This window comes from Culex quinquefasciatus, chromosome 2 (genome assembly GCF_015732765.1).
Source record: "Culex quinquefasciatus strain JHB chromosome 2, VPISU_Cqui_1.0_pri_paternal, whole genome shotgun sequence".
Taxonomy (NCBI): domain Eukaryota; kingdom Metazoa; phylum Arthropoda; class Insecta; order Diptera; family Culicidae; genus Culex; species Culex quinquefasciatus.
Window position 1 is genome coordinate 187,648,348 of NC_051862.1, and position 14,400 is coordinate 187,662,747.

General features: G+C 36.9%; 1 protein-coding gene across 1 annotated transcript in view; it reads left to right on the top strand.

Moving 5' to 3' along the window:
* The first annotated feature begins 5,741 nt into the window (after positions 1 to 5,741).
* LOC6054497 (protein sax-3) overlaps positions 5,742 to 14,400 on the top strand; it is a 237,769-nt gene continuing 229,110 nt past the window's right edge. The window contains exon 1 of the mRNA XM_038253608.1: positions 5,742 to 7,150. Coding sequence (XP_038109536.1) covers positions 7,069 to 7,150 — 82 coding nt within the window. The 5' untranslated portion in view covers positions 5,742 to 7,068. The remainder of the gene's footprint in view (positions 7,151 to 14,400) is intronic.

Sequence of the window (14,400 nt, forward strand, 5' to 3'; positions counted from 1 at the left end):
CGACACGCCACCGGAGTCAGGCCAGAATCCTTCCTCGAGGATGCTGTGCTCTTGGTTCTGGCCAGATACACTCACTTTACCGCTATAGAGCTGAAGCAGCAACCCCCATCCGCTCTGTTGTCGTGCAGCAGCCAAAACCAAACAAACCAAGCAAAATGGGGAAAAAGCGAAGGGGGACTTGAAGTTTTTCCTGGCTCTCGATATTTGCTGATGCATTTTCGAGCTAACGATGGTAAACAAACTTTCCCACCCCACCAAAAGCAGCGGTGTTTGAGACGCGAGCAGGTCCTTCTTACATTCTTGAGTTTTATTTTGCTGCTTTTCCTCTGCATCGACGCTTCGCTCTCTTTTTTTTTGGTGTGGGTGTGAGAAGTGTCCTTTTTGGTTCCTTTTTCACGGTTGGTTTTGGCTTGGCGATGGAAAAAGAGTCAAACGTCTTACGGAGCCAGTGATGCCAGAAAGTTGTCATATTTGATTTGAGTAGTTTTTTACGGCTTTACATGCAAAAAAATAAATATAATTATTATTTATATTTTTCAATCGAACACATCTTGAACACATTTTATCAATAAACCAGATTTTACTTTTGAAATCTTAAATCTGGAGTCTACATTTTCTTTAAAAAGATAACATTTTTTAAGAATTACATAAACCTAATCACTTAAAAAATTTACTAACATTTTAACAGAATTTTCAGAAAAACTAAGTTCACAGAAGAAATATCGATTTATGTACAAACTTTTCATCACTAGAAGTAGAATTCCGAAAATACGTATTTTAAGATTTTCTATTTTTTGTTATGTTTCAGGGGAAACGTAACGTCTACAATACTGCAAAGCATCATTTTGAAGATAATATTTTGATTCAGAATCTAGTTTGCAATTGAACATAATTTCACACATTATTTAATTAAGTGCATCATTTTCAAGTTACGAAAAAGTGGTGAAAATTTTCGAAAAAGGTGCAGTTTTTCCAATTTTAAAATAATTAATTTAGAAAAAGCAACCATGCAAAAAAATATTTGGAAGGGCTAAGAAAATCATCAATATTTTTTTTCACTTTGTTGTTCAGCCTGCTGTTTGTCAAGATACAGGTTATTTAAAGTTTTGAAATTTGTTTTTGATTTTTTCACAGTGTCATTTACATATACAAAAAAAAAAAGAAAAAAAAATGAAATACTTAAGCTTCTTGAAATGTTGTGTTATTTTCTATAAAAATAAATAAGGGTTTTTTCAATCCATCCATTATAATTCGGAAAAATGAAGGCTTATTATTAGACAGTGGAATAACTTAATTTCACAAATTTTTAACTTTAAAAGGATGAATCTCAGAAACTATTGATACGTTGCTTTTCCTCGAAAAAAAAAACTTTAAATGGCAAAAAATACGTTTTCCCTTTAAATGCCTACAATTATGCCCCGGGTTTGCACTGCCCGCTGCTGATTTGTTCAGGTGTCTCAGTTAGGAACTGAGGCACAGAGCTTGTGGGATTTTTTGGAGACATGCCCAATACATTTATGTAAAATCATCATCATAAACTTTATGATTAAAAAAAAACCTATTTTCCTGAATTTTGAAACTGCTGAATATATTTTTTTTTGCCAAAAAATTAAAAATATATATTTGTTCAAATCATTTCTTCGGTACCATATTAATATTACCAAACTATCTGCGATTTCTCAGACTGACGTTTTTGGCAAAATATAACCTCTTAGAAATCAATCCATATCGCTTGAAAGTACTTTGTTTTTTTTTTTAACTGGAAATTAAACAGAACAAAAAATGAGTATACATTTGCTAAAGCAAGGCCAAGAATTTAAACAAAATTGATAAAGGCAAAAATGAAAACTGAAAAAAAGAAAGGACTAATGGCCTATCTACAATCACTTAACTTAGAAAATTTCACTTAGCTTAGGAGTTTGAATCAATGGAAATGAATCTGATCTTCTACAATGAAAAGGAATAAAATTAGAAACTTGACGTATGGTTTGGAAAATTTCAAAATCTACGGTAAGTTGACGTTTCCATATCAAAGGTAAACAAACAACTGCATAGCAACGTATATCAGCCCAGCAAATTTTCTAAGTTGATTGTGGATGACGGCCGTAAGTTGTGTACATTTTCTAAGTTTTACTTTACTTAACTATTCTAGGGTAAGTGATTGTAGATAGGCCATAAGGCATAACTCCCAAAATCAAATTAAAGCAGGCTTGTTTATAATCAAGCCATTACAGTTCTTTATTAAAAATGCCACCCAACGGAAATTTAATTGACGCAAAAATCAAATAAAATCCACGAATCTTTGAGTTTCACTATTTTATTTTAAAAGCATTTTTTGACCATTTTGTGGTACTTTTTGCTCAATTGTAAATTTAAACTAAAGTTTTGAATGTTTTTTTTTTAATATATTTTCCAAATAGTTGCATTGGACTCAACCAAGTTGCTTTAATCAAATAAAATAATATTTTTTTTCTGCCAAAAATATTAACATCATTGTAATTACATTTATTGAAACAGCAATATCATATGAAAAACAACTCATTAGTATAAATTACAACAAATGGACACAGGGTTCCTTCACCTATATAATTAAACATGATTATTTTTTGGTTTCAGTTAAAAAAAAATTTTCGTTGCTTTACCGATTTTATCTCCATTGGAAGCAAAAGAAGGATTATTAGTAACGAAAAAAAAAAAAAAAAATTAAGGATGATCAAAAAATCATGCCTAACATTTATAAAATTTGTTTGAAAACTTAAAATGCCTTTCGACGGTAGCTATACGAGATTTTAGTATTTAATAATGCAACATTTTCATATTTTGTATTAGTCCCTCTTTCGATTGCAATGGATAGAGGAAAGTGGGACAAGTATAACAAGCTAAGGAAATATCCATTAAAATCGTTAAACAATGTGTCGGATTTTTTTATAATCATCTTATTACAGGTCTTTGCTAAGACTTTCATAGATCAATTTTAAAAAATCCTGTTTTTAATGTAAAAAAATGATTTTAAATTTTTTGATTTCCCGTACGTTCTACTCAACTCGTGAGGCAAGACGAACAACCCGTTGGGGTAAGAGGAACAATGCATGAAATAAATTTGTTAACAATTGAACTGTTATCACTAAAACACATCAGATTAGAATGTATTTGAAACGTTTAGATTAAATAATAATTAAATTATAATATTTTACTAAAAAATGATCGTTTTTACGAAAATAAAATTGCTTAGATGATAAATAGTAAATTTTCATACTTTTACTTTATTTTGTAAGGACATTTTTTTACAATTGTGTATCAGTTTTTAAGTACGTTTAAATATTTCTTTCTCAATAAAATATGATGTAGCAGCAATTCGCATTTTTTTCCATACAAAAAATCTATATGGTACACTTGCCCCAACTGAACAAAAAAATTTAAAAGCTCTCAGCAAAAATAACCAAAAGTTAAATCGTACTTTATAAAAGGTGCAAGTCATTGGTAGAGACACTACTGATCTAGGAAACATAGCATTTTGATAAAATGAGCTTTAAAACGAAACCCAAGCCTTATTTTGTACTTTCAAAATATTATAAGAAAACAAAGGTTTTGAATAAAACTTAATAAAGTCTTATGCCTCTTGGCGTTTAAGTCGTTTTGGCGGTTGTGTGGTAGTAGAATCAATTACAGTCGACTCTCTGATTGTCAATATCCAAGGGACCGTCGAGGAAGAGAATCATCAGTTTACAGAACGATGCAAAATGAAGACTCGATTGAAATAGTAGTTTTTGCAACAAATTGCAAAAAGAGGATTTTTTCAGCACGAGTCGTATTTATGGATAAATATGAAGAGTGCTGAAAAATCAAGTTTTTCAACGAGTTCCATACAACATTTTTTGCAATTCCAAAAAACACACACTGAGTGAAATTTTATGTCAAATTTTCATGTATTTTGTCAATAAATCGTTTAAATCAAAAAAATGTTGAAAAGTGTTACTTTTTTTACCATTTATCTTAAAAAGTGTTGCTATTCGATTCTGTTATTTTTGGTGCAGAAAAGTAGGCTATTTCGTCGTTCAAAAATGACAGGAAAAGTAAGTAGTTTCACGACGGATTTGCAAAAATATTGTTTTCTGGATACCCAGCTATGGGAGAGAATCATGGCAACGTCCAGCAAACAAAAACAAACTAATGTCAAACACCCTTCAAAGCTTCGTTTCGCAAAGAAAAATGTTTATGCAAGCCATGAGAAAATGAAATTATTGACAACCGGAAGAGATTTTTAAAGCAAAAAGAATCCAAGGGGCCGTCAAGGAAGAGATCCTTCAAGCAAGAGAAAATATCGAGGAATGAAGAGAATTGAAGTATGCAGATTGAAGGGACTGAAGAATTCATCGAAAGATGGAGCAATATTGATATCGAGAAGATCGACAGCCAGAGAGTCGGCTGTAATTGCATTGCTAGCAACAATTCCTCATACTGGAAATAATCAAAATTGTAGAAAATACGGCCGTACGAGTGATTGTTCCTCTTGCCCCATATGGTCGTGTTGCCCCACCTTTCCCTATGAGTAATTTTGATTATGGAAGTTAGCTGAGTACACCACAAAAAATAGTCGTTTCAGGTGATCACCTCAGTGAATATGTTTCAGCTTATTGAGCAACAAAAATACATTTGTTTAAAAATCAAGGGTTGAAAACCCGTAAATGTCATCAACAGTAGGTTTTAAACTTATGTTTTTAACATACAATTTTGAATGAACAGCTTCCATAATTAGGAGAATTAGATGGATAAACCAATTATGCAGAATAGAAGTATTGGTCATAGCAAAATTTTAGACCTACTTAACAAAATACATAATTTAAATTTAAATTTTGTTTTTATGATTTTCGGTGACATATTTTGCACACTTTCGATGAAAAATTAATTAGAAATATTTCAGGCTTTTTAGAATTCAATAGAAGTACGTCAGTATAGATATAAAATATAAATAAATATTTAATGTTTCAGAGACTTCAAAATAAAGATTCGAGAAAACTTGCAAATAAATCATATGAATAACTAGGACATAAAGAGCCAAGGGACTACGCCGAAATCTTGTAATTTAAAACTACATTCGCCTCAATATTCAACTACATTTTAAACCATCATGACAAATACTCGAAGAAACTTCAGTTTAAAAATGGACATCTCCTCTCTAAACCAGCTCCATACTTGAACACGATCCACTATCACCCCCACTTTGGCATCATTTCCTTGTATTCCGCAGTTTTTCAGACGTTTCCTCCTTTCAGTACACGATGCCCTCCTTACGCAATCCACCAGCCAAACGACTATTTCCACGCACTCTAGCCCACGGCCAAAGACGTTCTTTTCCTCCACAACAACACCACCACCCTCGGCTCGTAACTTGCCCAGCACCAGCCACGCAAAAAGGACATGAAAACAAACCGCCCCTCCCCTCGCCCAGATTCCGTTCGATATCCTTAACCTCTCTCGCTTATAGTTCGCCCTCCGTCGTCGCGCCGGTTCCATCACCTGGGACAGTTCCGCGCGACGTCCTTGCCTTGCGTCTGTATTGGTGACGTCCTGAGTGGAAACCGACGACCGAGGGGTCCCCCAATCGTGAAGCAGTGCTGCGCAAACTCGGCCCGAACGTTGGTCGCCGAACTGGCAGGATAAACATCCTGGGCCATCAGAAATGCCTTCAGACCGAGCAGCTGTTGTGCTCGACTGATGGAGCAAATTCCCCCCGGGTCGGACCGAAACCGAAACCAGTGCCGTTTGGGCAGCCGAGCCGAGCGATTCTGTTCTTCCGCGCCGCAGGGGGTCGTCCGCGAATGACGTTTTTTGTAGGATATTTTTGTGGGGGAATTCCGGCTGATTTTTGTGAGGAGGAAGAAGCGCTGAGTGTGATTAATTGCCAGGTCGTTTCGCCCTGGACAGGTGGTTGATAGCGGTCAGGGCAGGTTCTCCGGGACTGATAAGTCTTCTGGGTTGTGGATAGTCCAAGAGGGTTTCTCCCACTGCCGAATCTTTAAGGTGGCGTTAAAGTGCGTGAAACCATATTGTGGTGAGAGCGTGAAAAGTGTTGAAGGGAAAAAAGTTTCTTCGCGGAAAACAGAGTGGAAAATCGAAAGAAAAACAACCCCTCTCGTCTGCCCTTAAGCAGTTTCAACCCGTCATAGGAAGTTCGGGGTTCGAGAAAAAAAGAAAAATCATTAACCTCTGGTGGGGTTGGCACCACGTGCGACAGTGTTGACGAATTTCGATTGTGTGTTGTTTACGTTTGTCGTGTTGCACCCCTTAAAGGAAAAGTCACTTTCCCGAGGAGGCCAAAAAAAAAAGGAAATCGAGGGTCAGTTACTCGGATGTTTGTGGAGAAAAGGAAAAGTCCCGAAAATAACAATGGCAGAAAGTGAGTCGTAAAATTGAGGAACCCTCAAAAGGGGAAGGGGAAAACTCAACCGGGAAAATCGTTACAAACAGTGAGGAAAACCGCAGCAGGGTAAAGAATACGATGATGGAGCGTGGAAACTGAGAAAAATTTGATTAATTGAAAGTGATTTGCGGAGCGCGACCTTCTCGAAAGGAAGCTGCGAGGAAAATTCTTCAAAATTTCTCAACGCGAAGACGCGAAAACGTGATCACCGCCACAGAGAGAAAAAAAAGGAAAATTAATGATATTACACTGTTGAATAGCTCGACCATTTTCCCCAGCGAAAACACAAAGGAAAAACCCCGCCGTCAAAAAAATACGAGGCTTCGCGGAAAGTAAATGGAAATTACACACAGTGATTACCGTCAAGTGGTGTTCGTCCTTTTTTGAAAGGAATTTCCGCCCCCCTCGCGGCTAGAGGAGCCAAAAAAAGAGGACGCCTGGAAAATGTGCCAATTGTTATTGTTTCAATTGCTGAGAAAATGTGAAACTGAGCTGCGCGGAAAATCGCGTCGCCTTTTGTGAAGTGTTAACAACACACAGTGGGCAGCAGAGAGAGGGGAAAATAAAAAGTTGGAAACTTTTTCCAAGCAGAAAAAAAAGTTAGCAGAAAATCGATTTGCAAATTTTGTGAAAAGCTCGCACCGGAAATGGATAGAGCAGTTCCGGTGGCGGCGGCGGCCGGAATCAGGCTGATCATCGCGTTGCTGCTGATTTTGCAGCACACTGAAGGTAATTAAATATTTGATGAACGCAGTGACGGGGGGGTCAGGGAGTAGGGAAATAAATTAATTTGATAGAATCGAGTTCGAGCTTTGGACTTGATTTGGTTGATTGACGTGGTTTCGAGCGCGGGTGGAATTTGATCCGCGGTGCGGATGATTTGTTGGGTGGGACAAATAGATAGACAGACGGTTTTTTTTTCATGTCGGCGTCGGTTTGGATTACAATTAGTTGGCGGGACGAAATGTTAGGACATTGTTTGAGTTATCGACAAGCATCAATTTACATAGTGTTAACCAACTGTTATGAAATGTAAATCTAAACCGGGAAATCAATATGATGTTTTTGCCATTATTAAAAAAGTAAGTTTTTAACAAAGTTTAAAGTTAATAAACGTTACTCAATTCACCGTAAGGTGGTTGATGTCTTCCTCTCAATATTTTTTTAGTAGAATCAAAATGCCCAACCTTCAAATGTTCTCTAAATATCTATCGATAGAGTTGCCAAACCTTCAATAATTTGGACTCGTTGAAAACTCATTTGATTACGCATCATGGATCCGTACATCATTTTCATTAAAATATCTGAGATCCGGCTTTAAAAAATAATAATCAACACTTAACTGATCATAACTTTTAGTAGGGTTGTCGGATCTATGATCTTTTGGACGCGTTGGAAAGCTCTTTTCAATACCTTTCTTTTATACATTACGGATTTTCTTACAAAAATCACCCTTTTACCAAACTTTCAGAATACAAAGAGACGAGTTGTTCCTTTTAATTCCGCTATATATTTTAATATCTTGACAGATACGTATTTCGTCTACTACTTGCAGACTTCATCAGTGTTCTGTTCTCGACTGAAGGTTCATCGCTGGTGTATCCATATTTGTAGTTACTGTAGGTACTACCTCCTCGTTCTTCTTTGTGCCTGTATAGGTAACAGCTTAAACAGCCACGTTGAGCCGTTACCTGAATCCTTGTTGAGTAAACGTTTGTTGCCTGCCTTGAAGATTTCCAAACTTTCAGCGACAGCCAGCTTCGATGGGTTAGTGATGTGTCTTAAGATGACCGCGTCGCTAGCTGTGATGTTATGTTTTTCCTCGATGATGTGTTCGGTTACTGCTGACTTGAAATGGGGGACAAATCCTTTCCGTTTTTCCTCCATGGCAATTTTGACATATGTGTGTATATGCTCATCCAACCTGGTTTGCAGCAATCTCTTAGTTTGTCCAATGTAGCTCATATCACAGTGGCCGCAGGATACCTCGTAGATGCCGGGTTTGCCTAAAGTCGGTATGGGGTCTTTCGTTGAACCTAAGATGGATTCCAACTGGCTGTTTCTACTGCTGAACACTAAATCGATGCCAAATTTAGCCAGTTTTTGTCGTAATGGGCGTGTTATCCTGTAGTCGAATTCTACTGCTGCTCTTCGTAGTGGCTCTGCTGATGGCGTAAGGGTTGTGAGTGAAGTTCTGTGCAGTTTTCTTTCCTTCTTATCGATGATTGCTTGGATAGTTGTTCTGCTGTAACCGTTGATTTCCGCTGTTTCAAATATGTACTCCAATTCTTTCTGTTTTCCTGCTTCGCTGAGGGGTAAAGTTGTCATCCTATGTATAAAATAATGATATGCTGCCATCTTATGTTGGAATGAATGGTTTGACGTGGCTGGGATTGTTCTTCTGGTGTTTGTTGGCTTCCTGTAGATCTCGAAAGAAAACGAAGATGGGCAACCTGGTTCTCTTAGGATCAGGATGTCTAAGAAAGGTAACTTTCCTTCGACTTCCATTTCGTAAGTGAACTTGATGCTCCTGCGTGCACTGTTTATGGTGTCCAGTACCGTTGTTAGTGAGTCCCTTTTGATGATGCAGAAGATGTCATCTACGTATCTCCACCAACGTTCTGGTAGTAGGTTTTTGGTTTGTAGTTCGTGTTCCAAAGCTGCCATATAAACATCGCTCATGAACGGTGACAGTGGGTTACCCATCGATGCTCCCATCCTCTGTTGGTAGATGCAATCCCTGAACTGGAAGTAGCTCTGTTCCATGCATAATTTGACGAATGTTATATACTGGATCGTTTTTTGTCTCCATGGTTCTCCCTCGTATTGTGATTGCAGCCAATCCCGTAGAGTTCCTATTGCGTTTTTTACTGGTATGCTTGGGAACAGTGCTGTTACGTCGAAGGAAACCATTATTTCATCCTCAGCTATCGGTCCCGACTCTAAGAGCTCCTTTGTGAACACCTGCGAACTGATGATCGAACGGCTCGGGAAGGGTTTCGGCATACTCTTGAATTCCTCGACAAGCCACTTTGCGATCCGACTGGTTGGGGCATCCACTGCTGAAATGATTTCTCGCATCTCGTTGCCTGGTTTATGCACTTTAGGTAGTGCTTTAATCCTTGGTAGAGTTGGGTTCGGTACTCTCAACGATTTTGCAGTTTTCCCAACCGATTTCAAAAGGCCTGCACATTCTTTGATGGTGTTCTCTACTTTTGACCATATCGATTAGCGTGTATCCTCGTTGTAGTGAATATTTTCCCTGTTTCCGAGTTTCTCAAGAAGTTCCTTGTCGTATTCGTCCCGGTCCATGATTACTACTCGGTTTCCCTTGTCCGCTTTTAGGTAGTACACGGGTTTCTCCTTGAGTTCCTTCACTACTCGTACTTCGGCGTTGTCCTGGTGTTTTGTTGTTGCTTCTCGTATTAATTTGGATACCGTCATCCTGACGCTGTTGATTTGTGCTGGAAGGAGCGGGGGAGGTTTTGTCTGTTTTTCATCGATGCTGTTAGCATTGATAACAGTTTCGATGTCGATAACAATGTTTTCCAGGTTTGGTTTTGATGATACCGCGTACTTAAGACCTTTGTTGAGTAAAGTTAACTGTTCTTCTGAAAAAGTGTACTACCTAAAAGCGGACAAGGGAAACCGAGTAGTAATCATGGACCGGGACGAATACGACAAGGAACTTCTTGAGAAACTCGGAAACAGGGAAAAATATTCACTACAACGAGGATACACGCTAATCGATATGGTCAAAAAGTAGAGAACACCATCAAAGAATGTGCAGGCCTTTGAAATCGGTTGGGAAAACTGCAAAATCGTTGAGAGTACCGAACCCAACTCTACCAAGGATTAAAGCACTACCTAAAGTGCATAAACCAGGCAACGAGATGCGAGAAATCATTTCAGCAGTGGATGCCCCAACCAGTCGGATCGCAAAGTGGCTTGTCGAGGAATTCAAGAGTATGCCGAAACCCTTCCCGAGCCGTTCGATCATCAGTTCGCAGGTGTTCACAAAGGAGCTCTTAGAGTCGGGACCGATAGCTGAGGATGAAATAATGGTTTCCTTCGACGTAACAGCACTGTTCCCAAGCATACCAGTAAAAACGCAATAGGAACTCTACGGGATTGGCTGCAATCACAATACGAGGGAGAACCATGGAGACAAAAACGATCCAGTATATAACATTCGTCAAATTATGCATGGAACAGAGCTACTTCCAGTTCAGGGATTGCATCTACCAACAGAGGATGGGAGCATCGATGGGTAACCCACTGTCACCGTTCATGAGCGATGTTTATATGGCAGCTTTGGAACACGAACTACAAACCAAAAACCTACTACCAGAACGTTGGTGGAGATACGTAGATGACATCTTCTGCATCATCAAAAGGGACTCACTAACAACGGTACTGGACACCATAAACAGTGCACGCAGGAGCATCAAGTTCACTTACGAAATGGAAGTCGAAGGAAAGTTACCTTTCTTAGACATCCTGATCCTAAGAGAACCAGGTTGCCCATCTTCGTTTTCTTTCGAGATCTACAGGAAGCCAACAAACACCAGAAGAACAATCCCAGCCACGTCAAACCATTCATTCCAACATAAGATGGCAGCATATCATTATTTTATACATAGGATGACAACTTTACCCTCAGCGAAGCAGGAAAACAGAAAGAATTGGAGTACATATTTGAAACAGCGGAAATCAACGGTTACAGCAGAACAACTATCCAAGCAATCATCGATAAGAAGGAAAGAAAACTGCACAGAACTTCACTCACAACCCTTACGCCATCAGCAGAGCCACTACGAAGAGCAGCAGTAGAATTCGACTACAGGATAACACGCCCATTACGACAAAAACTGGCTAAATTTGGCATCGATTTAGTGTTCAGCAGTAGAAACAGCCAGTTGGAATCCATCTTAGGTTCAACGAAAGACCCCATACCGACTTTAGGCAAACCCGGCATCTACGAGGTATCCTGCGGCCACTGTGATATGAGCTACATTGGACAAACTAAGAGATTGCTGCAAACCAGGTTGGATGAGCATATACACACATATGTCAAAATTGCCATGGAGGAAAAACGGAAAGGATTTGTCCCCATTTCAAGTCAGCAGTAACCGAACACATCATCGAGGAAAAACATAACATCACAGCTAGCGACGCGGTCATCTTAAGACACATCACTAACCCATCGAAGCTGGCTGTCGCTGAAAGTTTGGAAATCTTCAAGGCAGGCAACAAACGTTTACTCAACAAGGATTCAGGTAACGGCTCAACGTGGCTGTTTAAGCTGTTACCTATACAGGCACAAAAGAAGAACGAGGAGGTAGTACCTACAGTAACTACAAATATGGATACACCAGCGATGAACCTTCAGTCGAGAACAGAACACTGATGAAATCTGCAAGTAGTAGACGAAATACGTATCTGTCAAGATATTAAAATATATAGCGGAATTAAAAGGAACAACTCGTCTCTTTGTATTCACAGTAATGCATTCTGCTAAAACGCTCAACCAAACCACAAACTTTCAGAATTAAGTCAACATAGTGTTTCAAGCATAACTTTTGAAGTACTAAAACAGAGGAAGTATCAAGGGAGAGGAAGGACGATCCGTCTTGAATTGACAGAACATGATTCTTAGTCGATATGTTTACGTAAGGGTGGGTCTAGGGGGTTAAATTAACAAGTTCATTTTTCGAGTTATTCTTTTGCCTTTCCTCTTGATGTCAATGTTTCATATTTTAACAGTAACTTTTTAATTTTTTTGCTCTTTTTTGCAATCACTGCCATAGAATGATACCATCTTCATCTAAATTGTAGAAAAATGTCCGGAAGTATAGTCTGGGTCATGATAAAAATTACTACATACTTATTTTTACTTAAAAATTGGAAATGTGAGAAAAAACACAGCCAAAGTGAACTTCTAAAAAAAAAACAACATTTTGAAAAGCATTGGCAGTTTCACATAAATAAATAGAACTTCCACAACATAAATTTAAGATGAAAATAAAATCAAAATATGTTCTTTTTTCCCAACCATTTTGAAGATGAAAAATAGTCCAAAAGTGAATTTTTCTCGAAATCATAAAGTGAAATTGTAGAAGAGGGGTTGAAATCTTAATAAAAATATTGCTTTATTAAAGAAAGTAACAAACGACTAAAGCTTGAAATTTTGCCTTTCAAGATACATGGGCTAAAAAGTTATAATTCTCAGCTATTGAATGAAACGAAAGGAATACCTTTCGATATCGTTTTGATTTTAACGTTAAATTGACTAAAAATATGGACATTTGATTTGAAATTAAATTCAAATTGTGTATTTCAGAATTGAAAAAAAGTTGCTAAAATTGTTTTTTTTTCAGTTATCGTCGAATTTTGTCTGCTCAGTTTTGAATTTATTTAAAATCGTTAACTTAAATTTAAGGAGTTACATACATGTAAATCGACAAAAAAGTCAGAGGTTGGTTTACGCACACACTTAATTTTCTTTAAAACTTGTTTTCATGGCATTAAAATATACATTTTCATCTATCATCAAAACAAATTTGAAGACATTTAGTTGTATCATTGCCTTGACCAAATCGGCTCAAAATTTTGGTGAAGACTCGCTAAACCGGTCCTGTGTGCATGACGAAGGCCGATTTTCAAAAAAAAAAAAAAAAATATTTTATACAAATATAAAAATATTTTTGTGCTTTTCAAATAAAAATCGCTAGTTTTTATTTTTGTATTTTAAAAAAGCATAATTTCAAAATTGAGCTTCGTCATGCACACGGAGAATGTCTTGAGAGTCTTCACTCCAAATTTAAAATTTAAACCAATTTGGTCCATCCCATCTCGAGATATCGTGGCACCCGTAAATCAACTCGGTATTTCGAGAAAAACGTTAAAAAAGTTTGACGTCCGCGTTGCGTAATTTAATCATGTAATATCTTCAGGAGCGATTAAAAATATTTTTTTAGTGGATTCAATAAATTTTCTGTATTATGAAATCTTGTGATTTTCTACATGTATGTAACCCCTTAATTAAAACTATGTTTTAAAAGATATGGAATGAGCTTCTTATCAGAATAATGAAATAAAAAACTGAAACTTATTGAGACATTTGTTTTGCCATTTGTTGCCAGTTGTTCCTTTTTTTTGTAGAAAAATGTCCGGAAGTATAGTCTGGGTCATGATAAAAATTACTACATACTTATTTTTACTTAAAAATTGGAAATGTGAGAAAAAACACAGCCAAAGTGAACTTCTAAAAAAAAAACAACATTTTGAAAAGCATTGGCAGTTTCACATAAATAAATAGAACTTCCACAACATAAATTTAAGATGAAAATAAAATCAAAATATGTTCTTTTTTCCCAACCATTTTGAAGATGAAAAATAGTCCAAAAGTGAATTTTTCTCGAAATCATAAAGTGAAATTGTAGAAGAGGGGTTGAAATCTTAATAAAAATATTGCTTTATTAAAGAAAGTAACAAACGACTAAAGCTTGAAATTTTGCCTTTCAAGATACATGGGCTAAAAAGTTATAATTCTCAGCTATTGAATGAAACGAAAGGAATACCTTTCGATATCGTTTTGATTTTAACGTTAAATTGACTAAAAATATGGACATTTGATTTGAAATTAAATTCAAATTGTGTATTTCAGAATTGAAAAAAAGTTGCTAAAATTGTTTTTTTCAGTTATCGTCGAATTTTGTCTGCTCAGTTTTGAATTTATTTAAAATCGTTAACTTAAATTTAAGGAGTTACATACATGTAAATCGACAAAAAAGTCAGAGGTTGGTTTACGCACACACTTAATTTTCTTTAAAACTTGTTTTCATGGCATTAAAATATACATTTTCATCTATCATCAAAACAAATTTGAAGACATTTAGTTGTATCATTGCCTTGACCAAATCGGCTCAAAATTTTGGTGAAGACTCGCTAAACCGGTCCTGTGTGCATGACGAAGG